Raw genomic sequence first — 26,375 nt, 5'->3', positions numbered from 1 at the left:
CCAAAACATCCAAATGACCCTGATCAAAAGTTCACATACCCTGGCAATTTTGGCCTGATAACATGCACAGAAGTTGATCTAAATGGGTTTGAATGACTACTTAAGGGAACATCCTTACCTGTGACCTGTTCTATTGTAATCAGTGTGTGTGCATAAAAGTTGAGTGAGTTTCTGGGATCCAGACAGATCCTTGCATCTTTCATCCAGCCACTGACGTTTCTGGATTGTGAGTCATGGGGAAACCAAAAGAATTGTCAATGGATCTATGGGAAAAAGTAGTTGAACTGTATAAAACAGGAAAGGGATACAAAAAGATATCCAAGAAATTGATAATGCCAGTCAGCAGCGTTCAACTGTGATTAACAAATGGAAAATCAGGGGCTCTGTAAAAACAAAACCACGGTCAGGTAGACCAACAAAAATGTCATCCACAACTACCAGGAAAATTGTTCGTGTTGCAAAGAAAAACCCACAAATAACCTCAGCTGAAATACTGTACTCTCTGAAAACTAACGGTGTGGCTGTTTCAAGATGCACAATAAGGAGGCACTTGAAGAAAAATAGGCCGCATGGTCGAGTCGCCAGAAGAAAGCCATTACTGTGCAAATGCCATAAAGTATAACAACCAACAAGAAAAGGCACATGCATCATACAATTGGGATCACCACACCAATAATTTTAATATAACAAGTTTTTATTATTAGACAACACCACACAGAAACTGCATTTTGTTTAAAAACATTTAAAAACCTACACAAACAAAAAGTGGGAGATAAGGGTCCATACAATATATGAGTAAAATACTCAACAAAGACAATGCACAGTCTATGTAACCTTTGTAAATACAATATTCAAAGTGTGTTATAATATACCATAATATGAGCCAAAAGATATATACATGCTGTGTCTCCCTGACAAATACACTCAGATAAACAATGTATCACAGTGCCATATTCAAGGTACAGACAGCGTACAAAATTAACAGCAATACCCCACATGGATTCATAAGGAGCCCTGAGTATCCTGGAAGTATTAAGGGGTTAATTTCTGTGCAGCAAAAAAGTGGATATGCCACTATATAAGAAACCGCACCCAGAAACTCAATATCTTACCACCCCACAATAAGACAGGTAAGCTCAATTGGTAGCAATGTGGACCTTGAGAAAGACGCTCAGGCGTCGATACGCGTGGGTCTGACTTTGTCACAGTCTCCTTTGCTACCAATTGAGCTTACCTGTCTTATTGTGGGGTGGTAAGATATTGAGTTTCTGGGTGCGGTTTCTTATATAGTGGCATATCCACTTTTTTGCTGCACAGAAATTAACCCCTTAATACTTCCAGGATACTCAGGGCTCCTTATGAATCCATGTGGGGTATTGCTGTTAATTTTGTACGCTGTCTGTACCTTGAATATGGCACTGTGATACATTGTTTATCTGAGTGTATTTGTCAGGGAGACACAGCATGTATATATCTTTTGGCTCATATTATGGTATATTATAACACACTTTGAATATTGTATTTACAAAGGTTACATAGACTGTGCATTGTCTTTGTTGAGTATTTTACTCATATATTGTATGGACCCTTATCTCCCACTTTTTGTTTGTGTAGGTTTTTAAATGTTTTTAAACAAAATGCAGTTTCTGCGTGGTGTTGTCTAATAATAAAAACTTGTTATATTAAAATTATTGGTGTGGTGATCCCAATTGTATGATGCATGTGCCTTTTCTTGTTGGTTGTTAGTCTTTACTGACATGCATCAGGTGATACCCTATCTGTTCTTTAAGACTGATGGTGCCTGCCCACCCTATATTTTTAATGCCACAAAGTATCTCACCTACAATACGCAAAACAACACAGAGACAAGCCTCAAAACTTCTGGAACAAGGTAATTTGGAGTGATGAGACCAAAATTTAACTTTTTGGTCACAACAATAAACGTTACATTTGGAGAAAGGCCAACAAGGCCTATGATGAAAGGAATACCATTCCTACTGTAAAGCATGGAGGTGGACCGCTGATGTTTTGGGGATGTGTGAGCTACAAAGGCACAAGAAACTTGGTCAACATTGAAGGAAAGCTGAATGCAACATGTTCTTAGCAAATACTGGAGGCAAATTTGCAATCATCAACCTGGAAGCTGCACATGGGACGTACTTGGACGCTCCATCATAACAACGATCCAAAACACAAGGTCAAGTCAACTTGTCATTGTCAACGGCAGAACAAAGTGAAGGTTCTGGAGTGGCCATCTCAGTCTCCTGACCTCAATATCATTGAGCCACTCTGAGGAGATCTCAAGCGCGCAGTTCATGCTGAACAGCCCAGGAATTTACAGGAACTGGAGGCTTTTTGCCAAGAAGAGTGGGCAGCTTTACCATCTGAGAAAATAAAGAACCTCATCCACAACTACCACCAAAGACTTCAAGCTGTCATTGATGTTAGAGGGGGCAATACACGGTATTAAGAAATGGGGTATGTGATCAGGGTCATTTGGATGGTTTGGGTTGTCATTATGATTTAAAAAGAGAAAACACAGTAGTTTGACAGTAAATGGCTTTACCCAACCACTAACCATGAGTGGAGAAAAAATTTTGGTGCTATCATTCATATTCTCTGGAAAAAGGCCAAGAAAGCACAAATTCTGCCGGGGTATGAAAACTTTTGAGCACAACTGTAGGTTGGCACCCTATTGCAAAATAACGAGAATGGCGTCCCCCTCTAGTAAACCCTATTCTGTCCCCTACCCTAGACATATTATGAATGACAGCTAGTAAATCCATACTGATGATCCCTAACGGTTAAGGGGGACAGATTAGGGTTTACTAGATGCCAACTGTTAATGAGAGGGGGACACCATTCTCGCTATTTTGCAATTGGGTGCCAACTTCCATGACTAGAAAGGGCATTTTCAGGGTTTTAATAGATTTCTTTTTCCCCTTTCCTACTCTCCATTACATTCTTATTTCTTATACCACATCTTTTCTTTTTTTTAATATATTCTCGTGATGGATTTGGCTCCAATATTTTTTCTGATTATAATTCATATTTAATAAAATTTATGTTTTCTTAGCTGCTTTTCTTTTATGGTTTTTGAAAAAAAAAATGTGAAAGACAATAAAGATAAAGAATATTTTCCTCAAAAGTCTGGATTCATCATTATACAGTTAATGGAAGGTGAAGCTTCACTACATGTTCTCATCATCCTTTTCTAAACTCATATTTTCCCAGGCCAGACATGATTTACTGCCATGATAAATCCTAATGGGCGCTCACACCTCCAGGAACAGCGGGTACCTTACTCTGAACGCTGGCGGGTTTGCCAGGACTTGCCCAGTAATTGCTAACATTTGCAACATGGTGGTAATTACTAGTGTATACCAGTAATCCGTCATTACATTCATTGCTGGCACAGAGTCATATCATGTAAGGTTTGGTCTGTGAACAGTCATTGCTCTTCTGCTATTAAAGGGGTTGTCCAGGACTTTAATATTGATGGCTTAGTCTTAGGATAGGTCATTAATGTCTGATCAATTGGGTGTGACACCTGGCACCCCTACTAATCAGCCATTCCTGTGAAAGTGCACAGCACAGCCTGTCGACGGAATAGTGGGGGGCTACTGCTCATCTGTCATCTATTCAAGTCAACAAAAGGGCAAATGTGCAGTACCCGGCCGCGGTAAACTATTCCGTCGACGGAGCTGTGCATCTCCGCTTCTGAGCAGTTCCGGCCTCAGCGGACACCATAAACAATAAATTGTCGGGTGTGCCAGATACTGCACCCCCTGTCGATCAGACATTGATGACATATGTTAAGAATAGGCCATCAATGTTAAAAGTCCCAGAGAACCCCCTTTAGAAATGGAATGAGACCTACAAAGAAAAGAATACACAGTACCTACAGTCAAATATGGTGGAGGTTCAAAGATGTTTTGGGGTTGTTTTGCTGCCTCTGGCATTGGGTGCCTTGACTGTGCAAGAGTCATGAAATCTGAAGATTACCAAAGGATTTTGAGCCACTGTTTAATGCTTAGTGTCATAAAGCTGGGTTTGCCTCCTAGGTCATGGGACTTCCAACAGGGCAATGACCCCAAACATATTTCACGAAGCCCCCAGAAATTTATGGTAACAAAGTGCTGGAGAGTTCTGAATTGGCCAGCAATGGGTCAGGATCTAAGTTCCATTGAACACCTGTGGAGAGATCTTAAAATTGCTGTCGGGAGAAGGCGCCTTCAAATATGAGAGTCCTGGAGCAGTTTGCAGAAGACGAGGGGTCCAAGATTCCAGTTGAGAAGTGTAAGAAGCTTTTTGATGGTTGTAGGAAGCGATTGATTGCAGTTCTTTATTAAAAGGTGTGCAACCAAATATTAAGTTGAGGGTGCCAATAATTTTGTTTGGTCCATTTTGGGGATTTTGTGTGAAATTACGTCCAATTGCTTTTTTTTCCTGTTTTTTTTGTGCTGTTCTAATACACACAAAGGAAATAAATGTGTGTATAACAAAACATGGGGAATTGTAATAATTGTCTGGGCCAAATACTTTATTTTCTGGAACAATTTCAAGGGTGCCAACACTTTTGTCTAAGACTGTATGTCATGAATGTGGGAAAGGTGCGGGTTTCACGTCTCGGACTCCCAGTTATGGGACTTCTCGGGCTCCCACTTTTCCGCACACCAGAGAGCAGGAGCGCACAGGGGAACATGGTTCTCTGCTTTGTAGTTTGAGAGTAATGGAAGCAGTGAAGACAATGCTCTGTGAGCTAAACAGCCCGGACTTCAGATTGATACATTGTAGCAAACGAGCAACTGATGGGTTTAGCTCACAGAGCATTGTCTACATCGGATATAATTGTATCTGTGCTTGTGCCTATAGGAGGAATATATATGGATTTCATTTTCCAATGCAAGGACAGCCCAATGATGTGCCAGATTTATTAACCCCTTAAGGCTCCATGACGTACTATTACATCATGGAGCGTGCTAGGGGCCTTGGAGCGGGCTAAGAAGCTGCGCGGGCTCCAAACAGAGGAGACGGTTTTACCAGCAGCGATTACTGACAGTAGCATTCACGAGTTGTGATCCGGCTCAGGAATCTATCGTGGTGCCCATCAGGCCCTCCGTGACGCAATTCATGGGCTGTTATAACATCCGGCGGCCGGCTGAAATTCCCCCGTGGCTGTCAGTAATTTTTCAACAGCACTGTAGCATTGCTGTATATAGTAGAAGAGATCAAACGATCGCAGGTTCAAGACCCCTAAAGGCACTGGAAAAATAAGTAGAAAATAAGTGAAAAGTAGAAAAAAAAAAGTTTTGAAAAATATATATAAAAAAAAACAGAATTGTAATCACTCCAATTTTCCCCAGTTAAGAATGAAGAAACGTAAAATAGAAATAAAAAAAATACATATCTGATATCACTGCGCCAAAGAAAAGTCCGATCTATCAAATCAAAATATGTAATTAAGTAAACCGATCAGTAAACACTATAAAAAAAGGAAAAAAAAAACATGGGCAACGCAACCTCACAACAAAATGCAATAGGAAACAATCGAAAATGTCCTATCTACCGAAAATGGTATTGATAAGAACTCCGGCTCATCAAGCAAAAAAGGCGACTGAAGTGAAGGTACAGTACAAAAAGTTAAGGCTTTTGGAACTTTTTACTGTAATCACAGTGATCTTGAGAATCACATCTGGTAATTATTACTGCACAAAAAGCAGAGGTAAAAATGAAAATGCAAAAACTAAAACTGTCCGCATATAAAGGGAATTTATCACTATATTTTTGCTACCCCATCTGAGAGCAGCATGATGTAGGGGCTGATACCCTGATTCTAGCGATGTATCACTTACTGGGCTGCTTCCTGCAGTTTTGATAAAAGCACAGTTTTCTCTGCTGCAGATCTAACAGTTCTCTGAATGCTGAGCTCTGTATAACCCCGCCCACACCACTGATTGGCAGCTTTCTGTGTACACTGTGCATAAGCAGAAAGCAGCCAATCAGTGGTGTGGGCGGAGTTATACAGAGCTCAGCTTTTCAGAGAACTAGAAGATCTGCAGCAGATAAAACAGTGGTAAAACAATAATGGTGAAAACTGATCAAATAAAGATGAAGAACAGTTTTTTTTACGTATCAGAAAAATCACTGAGGTCTGAATGAGGCCTAATAATCAACTCTTGTAGAAATCTCGACAAACATAACAAAAAAGGACAAAAAAAAAAGTAACTGTTTCTGATACAGCCTGAATATATTCCTGAGCACACAGTGTGGACGCTGCTTTACATTCCTCATGTCCTTCCATTATGCACATTCAACAGTATTTGTCACTAATTTATTTCATTGTCTCTAAATATATTCTCTTAGAAGTAATTATGTAAATGGCGTCGATGTCACTTTTTCTCCTACTGTTCAGCCGTTTATCAGGAAAATTTAAACAAGACTAAGGGCTCGTTCAGAGGAGGGTAAGATGGGTCTGGATGTGAGGAGAGAAGCAGTCGGACAGCACACTGACCAATGCAAGTCAATGCCGCATTTCACACGAACATCTTTACACACAGACCGATGGGCCGCAAGTAAGAATCGCAGCTTGTACGAGACGGATGTTTTTTTTCTAAAAAAAACTAATTCCATACGGACACGTGTGTCACGATTCTGTTGTCGGGTGTCCCAGGACCAGGGGCTTTTTCCATGTCTCTAGCGCTAGGAGGGCCATAGCTCGCCCTGTTCCCTGGATTACTTCTGATGGTGAAGGTGCCGGGGCCACGTACCTTGCCTCAGCTCCTGATTCCACCCTCAGTCGGTACCCTTCCCCCACCCTGGGAAAAGGAAAGTAGTAGCGTACCACAATACAACACCCAGACTAACAAGGTAATACGAACAAAGGTAACGAAAAATATCAATGAATGCACTGGGTAGTGGAGGATGGGGTTAAACCAAAGTAGAAGAAAGGGAATAATCACACACTTAAAACCAAGCAAAAGTCTCAGATAAAACCACTAAACGCTTTACCAATAACAATCTCCAACAACCTCCAGCCATGCAGCATAAGCTATCTATGACAATGAGTGCTAGCCAGGGCCCAGATTATATAGGAGATGAGAGTGGCTACCAGTACACAGCTGAGAGCCTTAATGCTCCAGGAGATCTCAACTGAGCAGATTAACCCCTCCACTGCAGAAAGAAATTTACACCGTTTACTAAGAAGGTGAAGTACTTTTAACCAGTGCAGGAGTAGGAGAAATCAGATGCTGCTGTCTTCTGTCTCCTCTCTGTAGCGGTAAACCCGTGACAATGCGTTTCGCATCCGATTTTTATGCATCCACTGCAATATTAAACATAGAAAACCGCCTGTGCTATACAGTTAGCAAGGGAGCAACTTGAAGTTCATGGGTGGGCAGTGATAGGCGCTGGCTCTGATCGCTGCTGTTTAACCAATCAAATTGTAGGGGTCCACCAGGAGAGATGGATCCGTTAAGCCTCTGGTCCGGGTGGGCACACGGATCCCAGGTGTTAGTGCAGCTTCCAGAGGACACGTGGAATCGTGGGGACTAGGGCTAACTGGACACTCAGGAGCAGACGGACAGATGGAGTGGGACCCAACAAGGATGGATGAGAGTTGAAACAAAGTAGTACAGATAATGGAGCATACCAAGCCTCAATCCCAAGACACAGGTTAGAATGTCAATGGGCCTAGTGAGATAATGTCATAGAACAATGCCGGATAACCTGCAAAACTCAACGTGGAGGACAACAGAGGGCAGCAGACCCAGGGGAAAGAAGCAGAGCCCGGGATACCTGGCCTGGCACAGTTGAGCAACACAGATGCCGCTGTCAATCACTAATCACTAATAGAGGCATTTTGGTTGCCAGTGCACATGTAAGGAAAAAAATGAAACTGCAGAATTGGAGTTTAACCATCACTGAATCTCGGCCAAAAATTTTGCCAAAAATTGTGTCAATAAAACGACAAATTGGCACGCCAAAAAAAACAACAACAGAAAATGGCAACACAAACACAATTTTTTTAAAATACTTTTCTGCATTTTTTCTTTCCAATCTGTAGTGCTCAGACCTCCTATAGCAGTGAATGGAGAGAACTGTCCCGGAGGTCGGGTACCAGTAGGGAATAGGGGGACAGAGGACCCCGCTCTGCAGATAAATGCAGGTCCACATCGGTGGTTTCACATTTATAGCATGTCCAGTCTCATAAATGTCCGTTGTGAGACCATCCCTTTGGTGGTCTTAGCACTGAACAATCTGATGGATGTATTCACTTAGGGCTTTGACCAATCGCGTTTGTCGTTATTTAGATCACTTTGGCGCCATAATCCTTTTCCGTTGATCAAAGATTCTGCTCTTTCCGCAGCGAGAATCGTCTGCAGTCGATTGAAGTGTGAAGAACACCAGCAATGCACATGTGAACACGGGCTTAGAGACATGTGTCGGTCACAATGCCAGACTCATCGTACCACGGGTACCTCCGACACATGACAGACCCCGCCGGACCCTCCGATACACAAGTATGGCTTCTATCCTTATCATTTATTTTATTCTACAACCGAAAGATGAGGATTCTGCAACTGAAAAATACAATTATGATCTCACTGGCCAAGAACTAGGCGGAGGCCACATATGAAGGCTGATACTGGATATCTGCGGCTGACCGCCCTTCCGACCAGTAACTGTAGGATTCTTATCACAAGTGCAGTACACCTACTGGCCACCAGGAGGCAGAACAGCCAAGATGTCAGTTCCCGGGAGGATTCAGGGACTGTAGTATGTGCAGGTCCTGGAGGTTGTGTGTAGTAGTCACATCTGACCTGGTACCCTGCAAATATCAGAGGGTAGGGACACACATCTCTACAGAGCATGCACTACAAGTCCTAGCATACACCAAGATCCTGATTTACTAGTCCTGGCATAAATCAAGATGTAATATATACCAATGACACTACATGTCCCAGCAGACAATACAAGTAGTCATACATAGTACTGACTAACATCTAATATACAAAAAATGACACTACAAGTCCCAGCATAGCAAGCACTACAATTCCCAGAACACAGGTCCATAAGTCCATGTATATACCAAGATCTTAAAATACACCGATGACACTACAAGTCCCAGAATGCACTACAAGTCCTCGTACAGACCAGGACCCCTATATAGAGTGACACTCCAACTTCCATCTAACAAGTCCCAGCATTTCCTGTAATGGGGCTGCAGAGCACTACAAGTTTCAGCATTCTGTGAAGCTGAACTACCAGCTCCATTACGCAACAATATACTCCAGTAGTACTACAAGGCTCAGCTTCCCCTGTACTGGAACTACCACCCCCAACATCAGCTACATGTCCACGGCACCACGTCCCATGTTGTGCGGTCACAGACAGCTGCAGATTCGGGGCTGCTACATGACAGTAAATAGGGGGGCCGCATTCAGAACCACAAAGTGATGCGAGCGCGGTAGGAAAGTCACAAAATCCGCCCGCTTCCATCTTTTTGAGACTTGTGTCTTCATGCGACCCCCATCCCTTCCATTATGCGGCCATGTGGTGTGCATCCTGCAGCGGCTTACGTGTCGCAGTACTACATCGCATCCAATCATTTCCTATGAAGTACCCTGCAGCGTGGGAGGCGCAAATGTTTCCAAACATGCTGGATTCTCTGTCGCTGGTCGCACAAGACTCACCGTGCGCAGAAAGGCACGAGACTCGTCCGCAATTTTACATTTTTTTTTTAAAGCAAAATCAAAGAAGAAAAAAGGCACTCAACAGTGTGCAGAAACGATTGTGGTCGCAAGTTCCCACGCAGCACCGGCCTCAGAATTAGGGGTGGCAAGAAGAGACGCAAGGATCAGAAAGGTGGAAACTCCTGACCTTACTGGAAAGCTAAATGCTATTTTGTGCACGGGTGACAGGCAAGCCGCCGCGTCCTGCACTCGGAGCACTAGGACGGCCATGCTCTGCGGCAGGTTTGGATTTTTTTTTTGCGGCTTGTCACTGTAACACTGCAGCTGCGACGATTCTGGTTACAAAGTGGCAAAAAGATCAGTGCAGCCATCGGCGTCTTGTGAATATAATAGAAAACTAAGTGACAGACCGGTGACACAATTCACACTCAACATTGAAGTCTATTCAGTCGCATTCAACAAGGCGGAGGCTACACGATGATTGCTGCATAACGCAGCATAGCACGAGTATACGGGGAGGGGCGTAATGGGAAACCCCTCCAATTACAGCAAATCCTTATTAGTGTTGGTCTTTTCATATGGGCTGAAGGGAGTTCTTGGGTCACTAGGCTCCAGGGCCTGGGTGCGATCACAACCCCTGCACCTATTGCAGCTACACCCCTGTATACGGGGTCATTTATGACGCGCAGGGTATCGACTCAGCGTCGTAGTTGCGACCCCATAGATGATTAATGGATACAACGTCACAAAGGGATCAAGTTTAGGACGCGGCACCACCCCATAATAATAATCTTTATATAGTGCCTACATATTCCGCAGCACTTTACAATTCCGCAGTTCATACACAACAGTCATAAATAACTACGTTAATGATAATGCAATAAAGATAAGGACACCCCGGCCCGTAAGAGCTTAGTCTACAATAAGGTGGGGGTGACACAAAGTACAGGGGCTTATTTACAATGATGGTCCAGCCATCTTCAGGAAGTGGGAGGTAGATAAAGGCTGCGTGAGGTAGTCACCGGCCAGTATTTGTGGTGCTTTTGGGTGCAATAGAGTTTGATGGAGAGTTATGATCAGAGAAGTAGAGAATGGACTATATATAAAAGGACATTCATTAGGGAATGTGATAGGCCGTCAGATGTGTTTTTAGGGAGCGCCTAAAATTAAGTAAGTTCTGGTTAGTTCTAATTTCTTGGGGTAGAGCATTCCAGATGATTGGTGCAGCTTGGAAGAAGTCTTGGAGCCGGGGTTGGGAGGTACGGATTAGTGTGGATGTTAGGCCTCTTTCACACTTCCATCGTTTGGCCTCCGTCGCAATACGTCGTTTTGGGAAAAAAACGCAACCTGCAAATGTGCCCGCAGGATGCGTTTTTTCCCATAGACTTGTATTGCCGACGGATCGCGACGTATGGCCATATGTTGCGTCCGTCATCCACTGGATGCCTCGTGTTTTGGCGGACCGTCATCACGAAAAAACGTTCAAGGGAACGTTTTTTCGTACGTCGGGTCCTGCATTTCCTACAACGCATGCGCGGCCTGAACTCCGCACCCTCCTCCTCGGGACTTTAGAACGGGCAGCGGATGTGTTGAAAAACTGCATCCGCTGCCCACGTTGTGCCGAATTTTCACAATGTCCATCGGTACGTCGCGCCGATGCTTCGTGACGACCCCGTACCGATGGAAGTGTGAAAGAAGCCTTAGTCGAAAGTTGCTTGTGGAGCGTAACGAGCGGGTAGGCCGATAACAAGAAATGAGGGAAGAGATGTAGGGGGTGCCGCATTGTGGAGAGCTTTGTGGGCAAGAACAAGTAGTGTAAATTGGATCCTATAATGAATGGGTAACCGGTGCAATGACTGGCAGAGCAGAGGAGTCCGAGTACAGATTAGCCAAAAGGACGACTCTGGCTGCTGCATTAAAAATGGACTGGAGAGGTGAAAGTAGAGTGAGGGCAGGCCAATTAATAGAGCATTACAGGAGTACAGGCGGGAGTGGATCAGGGCGACAGTGAGGGTTTTTGTGGTTTCCCTGGTGAAAAAGGCGCAGATTCTAGAGATGTTCTTCAGGTGTAAGTGACAAGATAGGGCAAGAGATTGTATATAGGATATAGGAGGTGAAGGAGAGATTTGTGTTGAACACAACACCCAGACAGAGCGCCTGCTGCCGGGGTGTTATTATGGTGCCACCCACGGAGAGGGAAATGTCAGATTTAGGGAGGTCAGAAGACGGCGGGAGCAGAAGTAGTTCAGTTTTGGAAAGGTTGAGTTTCAGACAGAGAGCGGACATGATGTTGGAGACAGCGGACAGTCACTGGTGTTTTGTAGTACAGCGGGGGTAAGGTCAGGGGATGACGTGAATAATTGAGTGTCATTAGCATAAAGATGGTTCTGAAAGTCAAATCTGCTGATGGTCTGTCCAATTGGGGCCGTGTAGAGAGAGAAAAGGGTCAAAGACTGAGCCCTGAGGTACCCCGACAGTGAGAGGAAGAAGAGACCAAGTAAAACCAGTGAACGGTACACTGAAGGAGCTGTCAAAAAGATAGGAAGAGAACCAGGAGTGGGCAGTGTCCTTTATGCCTATTTATTGGAGCATAAAGAGTAGGAGATGGTGGTCAACAGTGTCGAAAGCTGCAGAGAGGTCAAAAAGAATAAGCAGACAGTGGTCACCGTTATGTTTTGCTGTAAAAAGGTCATTGGTCACTTTGATAAGTGTGATTTCTATAGAATGAAGGGGGCGGAAGCCGAACTGTGATGAATCTAGGAGAGTGAGTGGAGAGGTAGCTGGCAAGGCGGGAGTAGACCAGGCGCTCCAAGAGTCCAGAGACAGAAGGGAGAACAGAGACCGGTCTGCAGACAGCCGTGCAGGATGGGTGGAGAGAGGGCCAGCTTAACAAAGGAGCAATGAGAGTTCCCAAAGGAGGAGGGGAAAACATTAGAGGAGCGAGAGAAACCGAAGAGCCAAGCAAGGCGAGTAGTGACGACTGGAGAGAGACCAGAGGAGATGTGAGGGAACGCGGCCAGCAGCGCACGCAGTAGGACGATAAGAGAGGAGCCAGGAGACTTCTTCTGTGACGGAGTCAAATGTGGAGAGTGAGCCAGATGAGATGAGACATGACATGACCCCACAGACGATCATTAGATGCGATGTCGCCATGTGATCGATATCAGGACACGACCCCATAGACGATCATTAGATGCGACATCGCCATATGATCGAGCTTAGAATGCGACATGACCCCATAGATTATGATTAGCTGTGACATTGCCATGTGATCGCTATTAGGACGCGACACAACCGCATAGACGATTAATAGCTGTGATGTCGCCATATGATCGATACTAGGACGCGACACGACCCCATAGACAATCATTAGATGCGATGTTGCCATGTGATCGATATTAGGACATGACCCAACATCATAGACGATCATTAGATGTGATGTCCCCATGTGATCGATATTAGGACATGACACGACCCCATAGATGATCATTAGGTGCGATGTCGCCATATGATCGATATTAGAATGCGACATAACCCCATAGACGATCACTAGATGCGATGTCGCCATGTGATCGATATTAGGACGCGACACGACCCCATAGACAATTATTAGCTGTGATGTCGCCATGTGATCGATACTAGGACACGACATGACCCCATAGACGATCACTAGATGTGATGTCGCCATGTGATCGATATTAGAGTGACACAACCCCATAGACGATCATTAGATGCGAAGTCGCCATGTGATCGATAGTAGGACGCGACAGAACCCCATAGACGATCATTAGATGCGATGTCGCCATGTGATCGATATTATCACGCGACACAATCCCATAGATGATCATTAGATGCGATGTCGCCATGTGATCGATATTAGGACGCGACCCCATAGACGATCATTAGATGTGATGTCGCCATGTGATCGATGACGCGACCCCATAGACGATTATTACCTGTGATATCACCATATGATCGATACTAGGACACGACATGACCGCATAGACAATCATTAGATGCGATGTCGCCATGTGATCGATATTAGGACATGACACGACCCCATAGACGATCATTAGATGCGATGTCGCCATGTGATCGATAATGGAACGCGACACAACCCCATAGACGATCATTAGATGCGATGTCTCCATGTGATCGATATTAGGACATGACACGACCCCATAGACGATCATTAGATGCGATGTCGCCATGTGATCGATAATAGAACGCGACACAACCCCATAGACGATCATTAGATGCGATGTCGCCATGTGATAGATATTAGGATGCAACACGACCCCATAGACGATCATTAGATGCGATGTCACCATGTGATCGATATTAGGACATGACACGACCCCATAGATGATCATTAGATGTGATGTCGCCATGTGATCGATATTAGGACACAACATGACCCCACAGACGATCATTAGATGAGATGTTACCCTGTGATCGATATAAGGACATGACACGGCCCCACAGACGATCATTAGATGAGATGTTACCCTGTGATCGATATAAGGACATGACACGACCCCATAGACGATCATTAGATGCGATGTCGCTATGTGATCGATATTAGGACACGACACCGCCCCATAGACGATCATTAGATGCGATGTAGCCCTGTGATCGATATTAGGACACGACACAACTCCATAGACGATCAATAGATGTGATATCGCCATGTGATCGATATTAGGACGCGACACAACCCCATAGACAATCATTAGATGCGATGTCACCATGTGATCGATATCAAGACACGACACAACTCCATAGACGATCATTAGATGCGATGTTGCCCTGTGATTGATATAAGGACACGACCCCATAGAAAATCATTAGATGCGATGTAGCCATGTGATAGATAATAGAACATGACACGGCCCCACAGACGATCATTAGGTGTGATGTCACCATGTGATCGATATCAGGACACGACACAACCCCATATACGATCATTAGATGTGATGTCGCCATGTGATCGATATTAGGACACGACATGGCCCCACAGACGATCATTAGATGTGATCTTGCCCTATGATCAATATTAGGACACGACAGGACCCCATAGACGATCATTAGATGTGATGTCGCCATGTGATCGATATTAGGAAGCGACGCCATAGACGATCATTAGATGTGATGTCGCCATGTGATCGATATTAGGACGCGACACAACCCCATAGACAATCATTAGATGTGATGTCGCCATGTGATCAATATTAGGACGCGACACGACCCCATAGGCGATCAATAGATGTGATGTCACCATGTGATCGATATTAGGACGCGACACGGCCCCTCAGACGATCATTAGATTCAATGTCGCCATGTGATCGATATTAGGACACGACACGGCCCCATAGATGATCATTAGATGTGATGTCACCATGTGATCGATATCAGGAGACGACACGACCCCATAGACAATCATTAGATGCAATGTTGCCCTGTGATCGATATCAGGACATGACACGACCCTATAGACAATCATTTGATGCGATGTCGCCCTATGATCGATATTAGGACATGACACGACCCCATAGACGATCATTAGCTGCGTTGTCACCATGTAATCGATATTAGGTGACATGATCCAATAGACGATCATTAGATGTGATGTCACCCTGTGATCGATATTAGGTGACATGATCCAATAGACGATCATTAGATGTGATGTCGCCATGTAATCGATATTAGGACGTGACACGACCCTATAGATGATCACTAGATGTTACGTCACCATGTCATTGATATTATGATGCGACACAAACCCATAGACGATCATTAGATACGATGTCGCCCTGTGATCGATATTAGGACAAGACACGACCCAATAGACGATCATTAGATGCGATGTCGCCATGTGATCGATATTAGGACACGACACGACACAACAGACGATCATTAGATGTGATCTCCACATATCACTGCTCCCGTTTGCTTCAAAACTCCTTGAGCAGCATGTCCATGCTCAACTTTCCTCCCACCTCTCATCTAACTCTCTCCTTGACAACCTCCAATCTGGCTTCTGCCCTCACCACTCCAGCAGAACTGCCCTGACAAAAATTACTAGTGGCTTTCTCACAGCCAAAGCTAACAGACAGTTCTCCATCCTCCTCCTTCTCAACCTGTCCTCTGCCTTTGACACAGACACAGTCGACCACTGCCTACTGCTACTGATTCTTTCTTCCCTTGGCATCAAAAGCCTTGCCCTGTCCTGGATCTCCTCAAATCTTTCCGACCGCACATTTAGCGTTTCCCACTCCCACACTACCTCCTCATCCTGCCCTCTCTGTTGGAGTCCCTCAAGGCTCTGTCCTAGGGCCCCTACTTTTTTCCATCTATACCCTTGGCCTAGGACAACTCATAAAGTCCCATGGCTTCAAGTACCACCTGTATGCGGACAACACTCAGATCTACCTCTCTGGCCCAGATGTCACCTCCCTGCTGTCCATAATCCCAGAGTGTCTATCAGCCATATCCTCCTTCTTCACCTCTCGCTTCCTAAAACTCAATGTAGACAAAACTGAACTAATCTTTCCCCCATCTCGCGTATCCCCCCTCTCTCCCGCACCTGAAATCCACTGCCTCGGGGTAACTCTCGCCTCTGCCCTGTCCTTCAAACCACACGTCCAAACTCTTGCCACCTCCTGTCGCCTCCAACTCAAAAATATTGCCAGAATTCGTTCCTTTCTCAGCCCACAATCTACTAAAACTCTTGTGCATGCCCTCATCATCTCCCGCCTCAATTACTGCAACATCCTCCTCTGTGGCCTCCTCGCTAACTCTCTTGCACCGCTCCAGTCTGTCCTCAACTCTGCTACCCGGCTAATCCACCTCTCTCCTCACTACTCCCCTCTGCAAATCCCTCCACTGGCTCCCAATTCCCCAACAAATCCAGTTCAAACTACTAACACTGATCTACAAAGCCATCCACAACCTGTCCCCTCCCTATATCTCTGAACTAATCTCCCAATATCTTCCCTCACGTAATCTCCGATCCTCCCAAGACCTCCTACTCTCCTCCACACTTATTCGTTCGTCACACAACCGCCTCCAAGATTTCTCCCAAATATCCCCCATCCTCTGGAATTCCATACCTCAACACGTCCGATTATCCACCACCCTCGGATCCTGCAGACGGAACCTGAAAATCCATCTCTTCAGGAAAGCCTACAGCCTGCAATAACCATTCTGCCGCCTCACCACCACCCGAGCTGCTGACTCACCACCAGCCGAGCTGCTGCCTCATCACAACCCGAGCTGCTGCCTCATCACAACCCGAGCTGCCGCCTCACCAGCAGAGCTGCCGCCTCACCACCACCCGAGCTGCCGCCTCACCACCACCCGAGCTGCCGCCTCACCAACCACCCGAGCTGCCGCCTCACCAACCACCCAAGCTGCCGCCTCACCACCACCCGAAATGCCGCGTCACCAACCACCCGAGCTGCTGCCTCACCACCACCCGAGCTGCCGCTTCACCACCCCCCAAGCTGCCGCCTCACCGCCCGCCCGAGCTGCCGCCTCACCACCCCCCGAGCTGCCGCCTCACCACCCCCCGAGCTGCTGCCTCACCGCCCGCCCGAGCTGCCGCCTCACCACCACCCGAGCTGCCGCCTCACCACCGCCAGAGCTGTCGCCTCACCGCTCGCCCGAGCTGTCGCCTCACCAACCGCCTGAGCTGCCGCCTCACCACCACCCGAGCTGCCGCCTCACCGCCCGCCCGAGCTGCCGCCTCACCACCCCCCGAGCTGCCGCCTCACCACCACCCGAGCTGCTGCCTCACCACCGCCAGAGCTGTCGCCTCACCGCTCGCCCGAGCTGTCGCCTCACCGCACGCCTGAGCTGTCGCCTCACCAACCGCCTGAGCTGCCGCCTCACCACCACCCGAGCTGCCGCCTCACCGCCCGCCCGAGCTGCCGCCTCACCACCCCCCGAGCTGCCGCCTCACCACCCCCCGAGCTGCTGCCTCACCGCCCGCCCGAGCTGCCGCCTCACCACCACCCGATCTGCCGCCTCACCACCACCAGAGCTGCCGCCTCACCACCACCAGAGCTGCCGCCTCACCACCACCCGAGCTGTCGCACCCCCGACGTTCTGTCTCTTCCCCATTATCCTGCAGAATGTAAGTCCACAAGGACAGGGTCCTCTCCCCTCTGTACTAGTCTGTCACTGTAAATTTGTGTACTGTAAATGATATCTATAACCCTATCTATAACCCTGTATGTAACCTCTTCTCATGTACAGCACCATGGAATTAATGGTGCTATATAAATAATAGTAATAATAATTAGATGCACAACTGCAACCTTGCAGGATAATTGAACTACAAGTCCCAGCAATGCCCGACTGTTAGTGCATCCCAGCAGCGGCAGCAGATGTCCCCGGCTGGGACTTGTAGTCCCCCAGCTGTCCCCGTGGGTGAGGAGGCCGGCCCCTGGCTGGGTGCAGCGGAAGCCCCTCCCGGCGCGGATGTGACGCACGCCCAATGGGAGCGCAGGGTGCGTGGATAGATGAGGTCACGGGCTGTCGTGCGGGGAATGGAATGTGTGAGACTAGTGGAGAGCGCTGAGCCCACAGCCCCGGCGTCTCCTGCCCGCTGCCGTCCCAAGCTCCGCGGCGCCGCCGTGCACCGAGCCCGCTAACAGCAGCAGCCGTCCCCCGGCGCCGCACAGCAGCCCGCCCGCCCGCCGCCGCCAGCGCTGCACACCCCGGACGGCGGAGGATGCAGAGACATGCAGGGATTCGTCAGGTTACCGGGCTCCGGTGCTCACCTGTGACACTCTGCTGAGGCGGGCGCGGGGCTGGTGCAGCCTTAACCCCTGGCGTGCTGGATGCTGAGCCCCGGTAAAGTTGGTGGAGTGCCCCCCTCAGCCATTGTCCATGAAGCATCCGGTGCGCCCCCGGAGCTGATCGGGATCCTGCGCTCCCAGCTGCTGGAGGAGGCTCCGCCGAACAAAGCGTCCACCTAGAGGGGAGAAGAAGCCACGATCTGATCGGCCGACCAGGATGAAGGACCGGCGGGGAGAAAGTTAGATCAATCGCCCACATGCGCTGGATCAGCCCGCGGCTCGGGGAAAGGAATCCGCAGCAGGAGGGAGAAGAGACTTTGACATCTTTCCACTCAGGAAGATGGCGGAGTGGAGCTGAGAGGGTGGGCTGGGAAAGTTTGGGGGCTTTTGTGTTTATCTCCGACCACCAGCCTGAGCCAGATCGGACACATGCAGGCCAAAAAACGCTACTTCACCCTGGTCTCTGCCGGCACTTGTCTCGTCCTGCTCTTCTACCTTGGGGGGTTGCAGTTTAGGACATCCAGGACTAGGGAGGACCACCATGGGGACCAGGCGGTGGCGAGGGGTGCGGAGCATCCGTGGCCGCGCTTCCCGGACCCCCTGCTCCCTTTCATCCAGTGGGATCAGGCGGAGAGCGAGGACTTTAGTAGTCAGAGTTCCCCTCGACAGAAGCGAGACGCCAACTCCAGTGTGTACAAGGGCAAGAAGTGCCGCATGGAGTCCTGCTTCGACTTCTCCTTGTGCAAGAGGAACGGCTTCAAGGTCTACACTTACCCTCAGCAGAAAGGGGACAAGATCTCCGAAAGTTACCAAAATATCCTGTCGGCCATCGAGGGCTCCAGATACTACACGTCGGACCCCAGCCAGGCCTGCTTGTTCGTCCTGAGCCTGGACACCCTAGACCGGGACCAGCTGTCCCCCCAATATGTGCACAGCCTTAAATCGAAAGTCCAGAACTTGCACCTGTGGAATAACGGTAGAAATCATTTAATTTTTAATTTATACTCCGGGACCTGGCCGGACTACACCGAGGACGTCGGCTTCGACATCGGCCAGGCCATGTTGGCCAAGGCCAGCATCAGCGCGGACAACTTCAGGCCCAACTTTGACGTTTCCATCCCATTATTTTCTAAGGATCATCCCAGGACAGGGGGGGAGAAGGGATTTCTGCGGTTTAACACTATCCCTCCTATTAGGAAGTACATGTTGGTGTTCAAAGGGAAAAGATACCTGACGGGGATCGGGTCCGACACCAGGAATGCCTTATATCATGTCCATAACGGGGAGGACGTGGTCCTCCTGACCACTTGTAAGCATGGAAAAGACTGGCAGAAGCACAAGGACTCCCGTTGTGATAAAGACAACGCAGAATATGAGAAGTAAGTGGTTTTGGTAGGAAACCATACGACCCATCCCCCTCTTATATCTTTTTTCCCAGTGGTCTGGTATGGTATCCAGCTTCTTCTGGCCTAACCAAAGCCCTGCATCGATTTCCACGCCTGTATTGATTCTGTGATCTGACACCCCGGGGTGCTCGGCTTCTTTTTCTTTTAGTGTATATTGATATGGGCTCTCGAGGAGCTGCTCATCTCTTGGAGGAATGCCTGTTTCCAGGAGCTTGACCTTAGCGCCGTGCGGTATGGAGGGTCTTCCAGGCGATGATGGTTGGTGTGGGATCTCTACCATGATGCTGGTGGTTGGGTCTGGATGATGCCCCCATGAGATCCTCCTGCCTTATGTTCTTTCACCATGTCTTAGATGTCTTGGTTTTTTGCGTGACTCCTCAGCTCTTGCAAAACTACATCTCCTATCATGCAGGGAGTTGTAGTTCTGCAACTACAGGAGATCCACACATTGGTTATCGCTGGCCGGCGGTGAAGGACAGGCTCATTCCCACGTCAGTTTTGTTTGGATCACACATGTACCCATTATAATTTATGGCACTCTTCACTTTCTCCAGTTTTTTTTTTTTTCTTCTGCACACCTTTGTCCTCCATAAAACATCTGGTTTTTGATCCTAATCTCAAATCAAACTTTCAGGTCCATGAAAAAGTCGGACTTCACACCGATGGCATCCTTGTGCTGTCCGATTTTTCTTTGACTTGATGCCTCCATCAGGTTTTTTTTTCTTTCTGCACATGGGAAATAAGCGCTGAAACCCTGATGGTAAAAACTGTTCCAAAACGATATTGAAAATGAATCCGTTTTATCTTGGGTCCAAAAACTGACGCCTGAATGAGGCCACGAGCAAGGGTTAACCGTGTGGGAATGGGAACACTTTCCTTCATGATTGGTAGTATCTGTAGTAATTTCAGGTGTGAGCCGTTTGCTCCTGCTTACTTTGATGTCAATTGCTTCTGTCACTTGCTAATTATCTCCTGGAGTTCAAGTAGACCTGTTACTCCATTGATACAAGGTTGCATGTTTGTGTTATGTTGTTACATTTGGGAATAGTTTTGGTGAACAGAATATAATCCCGTCCATCCCTCCCTCCCAGGACTATGTTGCTTATCATCTCTGGGCTTTCCCATCATCGGGGAAAGGTCGTGGTGACATGTGGATAGCGGCATTATTTAGTGACCTTTATCACGTTCCGATACATTTTTGCATTTTGTACAGTTTCTTTTATTGCTTTAGGAAACTCACGTTCCATTCTCAGCTTTGCATGTAGATACCAATGATGTAAATGTGAATTTCCAAAAAACTCTCTTGCTGGGGTTTTGCTTTTTTTTTTTTTTTTCCTAGCAGATCTATATTCTAGTCTACGAGGATATCGACTTCATCGTTGGGCAATTTATGGCGCGTTGGGCCATCATCGTAAAAACCAGGCAAACCTCAAGGACCGTAATCTGCTTTAATTGATCAAACACATTAGTTGCTCTGATAATGCCGGCATTAAGGATAAATAAAATCTTCCTTCTGGAAGCCGGTGAGGATAATTGTAACGTTTCCTGTAAGATTGTGGGGGGGGGGGGAGATGATGGAGGCGACGCTTCCTAATTCTTCCAGCACACACCCACATATAGCATCGCTATGATCTCGATAAAAGTGGCTTCCTCAACAGGCAGCTCGGCCTTTGATGTCCCGTAGGTGGATATATCTGGTTACAAGGTAAATTGACCTTTGGATTTAGTATCTTATTGTTTGCTTTGCTGTGGAATCGCCTACGTAGCTTCTTGCCGTGTTCCTAATATCTGCCGTTGGGGGGGCTTATATGGGGCCATCAATCAGCTGATTAGTCTATAGATTCTCCGGCAGCGGTCACTTCTGTTCTTTGGCAGATAGTGCACATTTTAATCTTGTGCAGGCATCTGCTGACCTATCGTAATCGGCGATCCAACGTGGTGGCGAGTGAAACATCTCCGTTTTTTTAATTTTCCACCCGTTTATTTTTGCTTTGCATGTGTGTCAGTCTTCACTGTCATTCTTGAATTCCATTCATAAACCAATGCAATGCTGGGAGAGTTGCAATTCATGGCGTCTTTCTGTTGACCAGGTTCTCCTTGCAGGATAGTTTTCTGCTAGTGATGGTCTTTTTTTTCTATTCTGCGCGGTGCTGCCTGATGAGCTTGCTGCCCCGTGGCTTATGGCGTTATCACGGTAGCCCAGGTCGTAATTAAAACTACAGTTTCCATAGCATATTGTGCGGCGTCCCGAGGGTTCCCTCGCTCTGGATCTATCTGACAGAGGATCAGGGAATTGGTGGTGTGATGCACAGATGTGGCGTCAGCCAAGTGTACCCACCGGGGAGCGAGAGGGATGCTGAAAGATCAGTTCCTGTTACACGAAGCGGCTACCTTCTCGGAGGTGCACCGTCGCTTGCTTTGATGAGAGATACAAGCCTGGGTGCATACACGGCACCACAAGCGCGGAGAGGCAGGGGCGGCTGCCGGGATCATCGCTCCTTAGTCTGAGGGTAGAGCAGATCTCCTCCGTGTTGGAATATTCCTCTTTCGATATACGCGTCCGATTAAATCATTGTATTTGTCCCCGTTCGCTTTAGTCCTTCTACGATTTTTGTACTGCGCCGCAGAATGTTGGCAGTAGATTAATAACCGGAATCACCAAAGGGTTAACATGAGTTTTTATGTGCGAACAAATCCAGTTGCGATCTATTCACCTTATTGATCGATGCCATTGCGTTCCGCTGGTTCACAGCTGAATGAGATCATGTGGTGTCCATGTGATGGCATCAATCAATCAGCTCCGCAGCATGACGGCGAGGACGGGAACCTCTGCGGCGATCACCTGATGCTGACTTTACGTGGATCTCATCTCGCACAGTTGCTGACTGGCAGCGTCAGAGCGTCTCCGATATGAAAGTTGCAGTTGGCTTTGTTTGACCCTCCTTTTTTTGGCAGTATTCCGGCAAAAATTTTCAATGTCGTGTGAGTTTCTTAGTCTGTTGTTGTATTGTTTTACGGCGGCCTGCACTACAGAGAGTTGTTGCCCAAACATGGCTATTCCTTTGGCCGCCCCCAATCCATGATCGCTGGGACAGACGGGAGCGGGGCGCTGTCGGTCATAGGGGAGCGGGGCGCTGTCGGTCATAGGGGAGCGGGGCGCTGTCGGTCATAGGGGAGCGGGGCGCTGTCGGTCATAGGGGAGCGGGGCGCTGTCGGTCATAGGGGAGCGGGGCGCTGTCGGTCATAGGGGAGCGGGGCGCTGTCGGTCATAGGGGAGCGGGGCGCTGTCGGTCATAGGGGAGCGGGGCGCTGTCGGTCATAGGGGAGCGGGGCGCTGTCGGTCATAGGGGAGCGGGGCGCTGTCGGTCATAGGGGAGCGGGGCGCTGTCGGTCATAGGGGAGCGGGGCGCTGTCAGACAGCCCAGGTGGCAGAAGTAGTCATTGGGTATGTGGATATTCAAAATGCCCCACGCTTATTTCTTTCAACATCATTGGTGCCCATAAAGGTGGTTGGTGGGTTGGTCTTGCCGTAACCTTTGGGTATAGCCAATATTTTTCTTTGTGGTCACCAAAAGTGCACATGCTCCTCAGTGGCAGTTGGCTGAGTGCTGGATTATCCGATGGCTGTACCTTCTGGCCCATCATTCATACACATGAACACTTGACTTGGACATGTTGAAGTTTGGTACCCCTTATCTAATAGGCTGCATATACTCAATAGTAAGGAGCCAATTGGACAATTGGCTGGGCAATAATTCGGCCAACATCTATTTCTCGCAACTCCTCTATAGGAGCACTCCGCTCTGCTGCTGCCAGTCCCCACTGTCAGGATCTATCTCTCAGCGCGCAAAAGGTTCGGCAGTTCGAGATCGGACGTGCCAAATCCTTACCTTCCCCAACATCATGTGCTGGTGGAGAGTTGCGGCACCTCATGCACATTAGACTGTCAGGTAAGCCCACCGATCTCAGTGGGGTCAGCCGACGTTAGTCTATTGTGTATGGAGCTATGGATTTCATAAGAGCTCAACAGCCCCATCATTCTGCGCTCTGTGGGATCATGTGGCCCACATAGCCTCCATTACTGTGGGTGATGCTTCATTTGCTCCAAAAAGCTGTTTTACATGGGTTGCACCATATTTATTATTTTCAGTAGACACTTTTTCTGATTGCTGGAGGAGGGCATGGACTGAGATGCAACACTAGCAAAAAAACAAACAAAAAAAGGAAGTTTCTGGCAGGATAACTTAAGTGGTGTAAAGTTAGACTTGACAGTGTAAAAAAAATAATTCATCAGATGTATCATTCAGCTGGAGCCATTGTTGTTAGAAGTTTTTAGACTGTATAATTTTTAGGCAATTTTAGCAAATCTGCAGTTCAGTAATGTGCACATGGGTCGTGGTTCATATCCAAGTAGACTCGAAACGTTGCGCATGGAAATGTGTGGGGGCATCATGACCCGACGATTCTGATCATACTATATTGGATCATGGATGGCTCATGTAGTCCAGACATATCGGATTTTCGGAAAACCATTGAAATAAATCAGACCTATGTAAGAACTGGGGAAGATATTCGTACTACATCGGAGAAGGTGCATTCCAGCAGAAATTCTTGGGAGTTAATTGGATACCTGCCTCCTGGGGATTGTCCAGGCTTGATGTAAAACCTCACCTTTCACCGTTACCTGACAGGTGTTCCTGCCATGGAAAATATTTCCAAGATCTGTTCAGAAAAAGCTACATTAACTTTTTTTTATTTTAGATTTTTTTTTACAGGTTTTGGTAATTTTTTTTTTTTTTTAAATGTTAAATATATTGTTTTTTTTTTAGCATGAAATATTATATATATATATGTGTATGTATGTATATATGTGTGTGTGTGTGTGTATATATATATGTATGTGTGTATATATATATATATATATATATATATATATATATATATATATATATATATATATATATATATATATATAATTTTTTTTTTTTTTCTTAAATCTTAGAAAAACAAAACCCTCACTGACCCGCACAGCTGCAGCGTTACACAATACCTTTTATTACCATCTGTATTTTTCCCAAGCTAGAAAGTGAGATGGTTTTTCATTTTTAGAATCGGTTTTGTAGTAGAGTGCAGTTGTCTGGAACATGAACCCCAATGGCTAAAATGATCGCTGTATCCCCCAGCAGCTGAATGTGTCCAGACTTGTTTTTTGTTTTTTTTTAATTCATTTTCTTTATTACCCTTCCTTTTCATAGGCCATGTGAATGGTGCAGAAAGGGGGACAGATTGTAGCAGTTTTTTTTTTTTTCTTAAGTTATGCTGATCTCTTTTATCAGTTTTATTTATTTTATAAGTTGATTATTATACTTTTATGTACTTTTTCTTCTCCGCGGTCGCAACGGCTTTTGAACTTTAAAAAAAAAATGAATAAAAAAGTAAAATATAATAATTTATAATTAAAGTGTTTTTTTTGTTTGTTTTTACTATTTTTGTATTTACCGTATTTTTATTTTTAAGTTCAAAAGTCGCTGCAACCTCAGAGGAAAAATAAAAAAGTAAAAGGTATGATCAATTTATAAAATAATACATATTATTTTTTTTTTAGTTCCAGCCATAGGTCGTTGCGACCTCGGAGAAGTCACTTTGTTTCGTTCGCGCACCAAGCTCCTCCACAGATTGTAAGCTCGATTGGACGGGGGAAATCGTGCCTGAAATGTCTCCGTACTGCACTGCATAAAATTGCATGCGCGGTGTTAAAATAATAATGCAAAAAGTGTTGACGGGGCAGAAATCTATTAGAAATGTGATATGCTATTATATTGTGTCTGTGGCTGCTTCCAGCTCCGGCTCAGCAGGTGAACCCTACTGATTTACAATGGAGCAGTGACAAGATTGCAGTTTTGGATGAAACGTGCCGCAGAGATAGATGGAGCCTAATCTGCTTTCTGATATTCGGCTGTGGGTGGAAGCGCGCCGTTGTACAGAATCTTCCGTAACCTTCGAGGAGCCTCATCTCTTCGTAGTTACCACCAGTGGACATGCCTGTTATTGAATGACTTTCAATCAGCCTTTTAGAAAGTTTCTTATACTTTTAAAGGGCAAAAAGTTTTCTTTTCCCAAACTTCAATCCTTGGAGTGGGGAATCCGAGAAAAAAATGACTGGTCTAGTTTAATTATCAGGGTAGCTCATTTTGTTAATGAGGAAAAAGCTGCTGCCAAACAGTTCTGGCAGCAACTTATGTTCCTTGAGAACGAAAGGATCAGGCCTGTGAACTAAACCTGCCCGTTTGTTCTTTTCCCATTTATCTGTCAGGATAATAGCAGTAGTCCCACATGTTTGGTGGATTTTTATCAAGTCTAAATTGAGGGGTCTGGCTTGGTTTCTCAAGCTTAGGCTGTCGATTACAGCATAATCGTCCAATACCCACTTCCATGAATACAGGACTGCTCGTTCGGCTGAGCGCTCCTGT

The 26,375-nt window shown here is 46.5% G+C and overlaps 1 protein-coding gene across 1 annotated transcript in view; it reads left to right on the top strand.

Annotated features, from left to right (window-relative positions):
- Positions 1–18,378: 18,378 nt before the first annotated feature.
- EXT1 (exostosin glycosyltransferase 1) overlaps positions 18,379–26,375 on the top strand; it is a 261,810-nt gene continuing 253,813 nt past the window's right edge. Inside the window, exon 1 of the mRNA XM_077271127.1 lies at positions 18,379–19,878. Within this exon, the coding sequence (XP_077127242.1) occupies positions 18,929–19,878 (950 nt within the window). The 5' untranslated portion in view covers positions 18,379–18,928. The remainder of the gene's footprint in view (positions 19,879–26,375) is intronic.

This window comes from Ranitomeya variabilis, chromosome 6 (assembly GCF_051348905.1).
Source record: "Ranitomeya variabilis isolate aRanVar5 chromosome 6, aRanVar5.hap1, whole genome shotgun sequence".
Lineage (NCBI taxonomy): Eukaryota > Metazoa > Chordata > Amphibia > Anura > Dendrobatidae > Ranitomeya > Ranitomeya variabilis.
The sequence above is the reverse complement of the archived record's forward strand: the minus strand, read 5'-3'. Positions and strand labels throughout refer to the sequence as shown.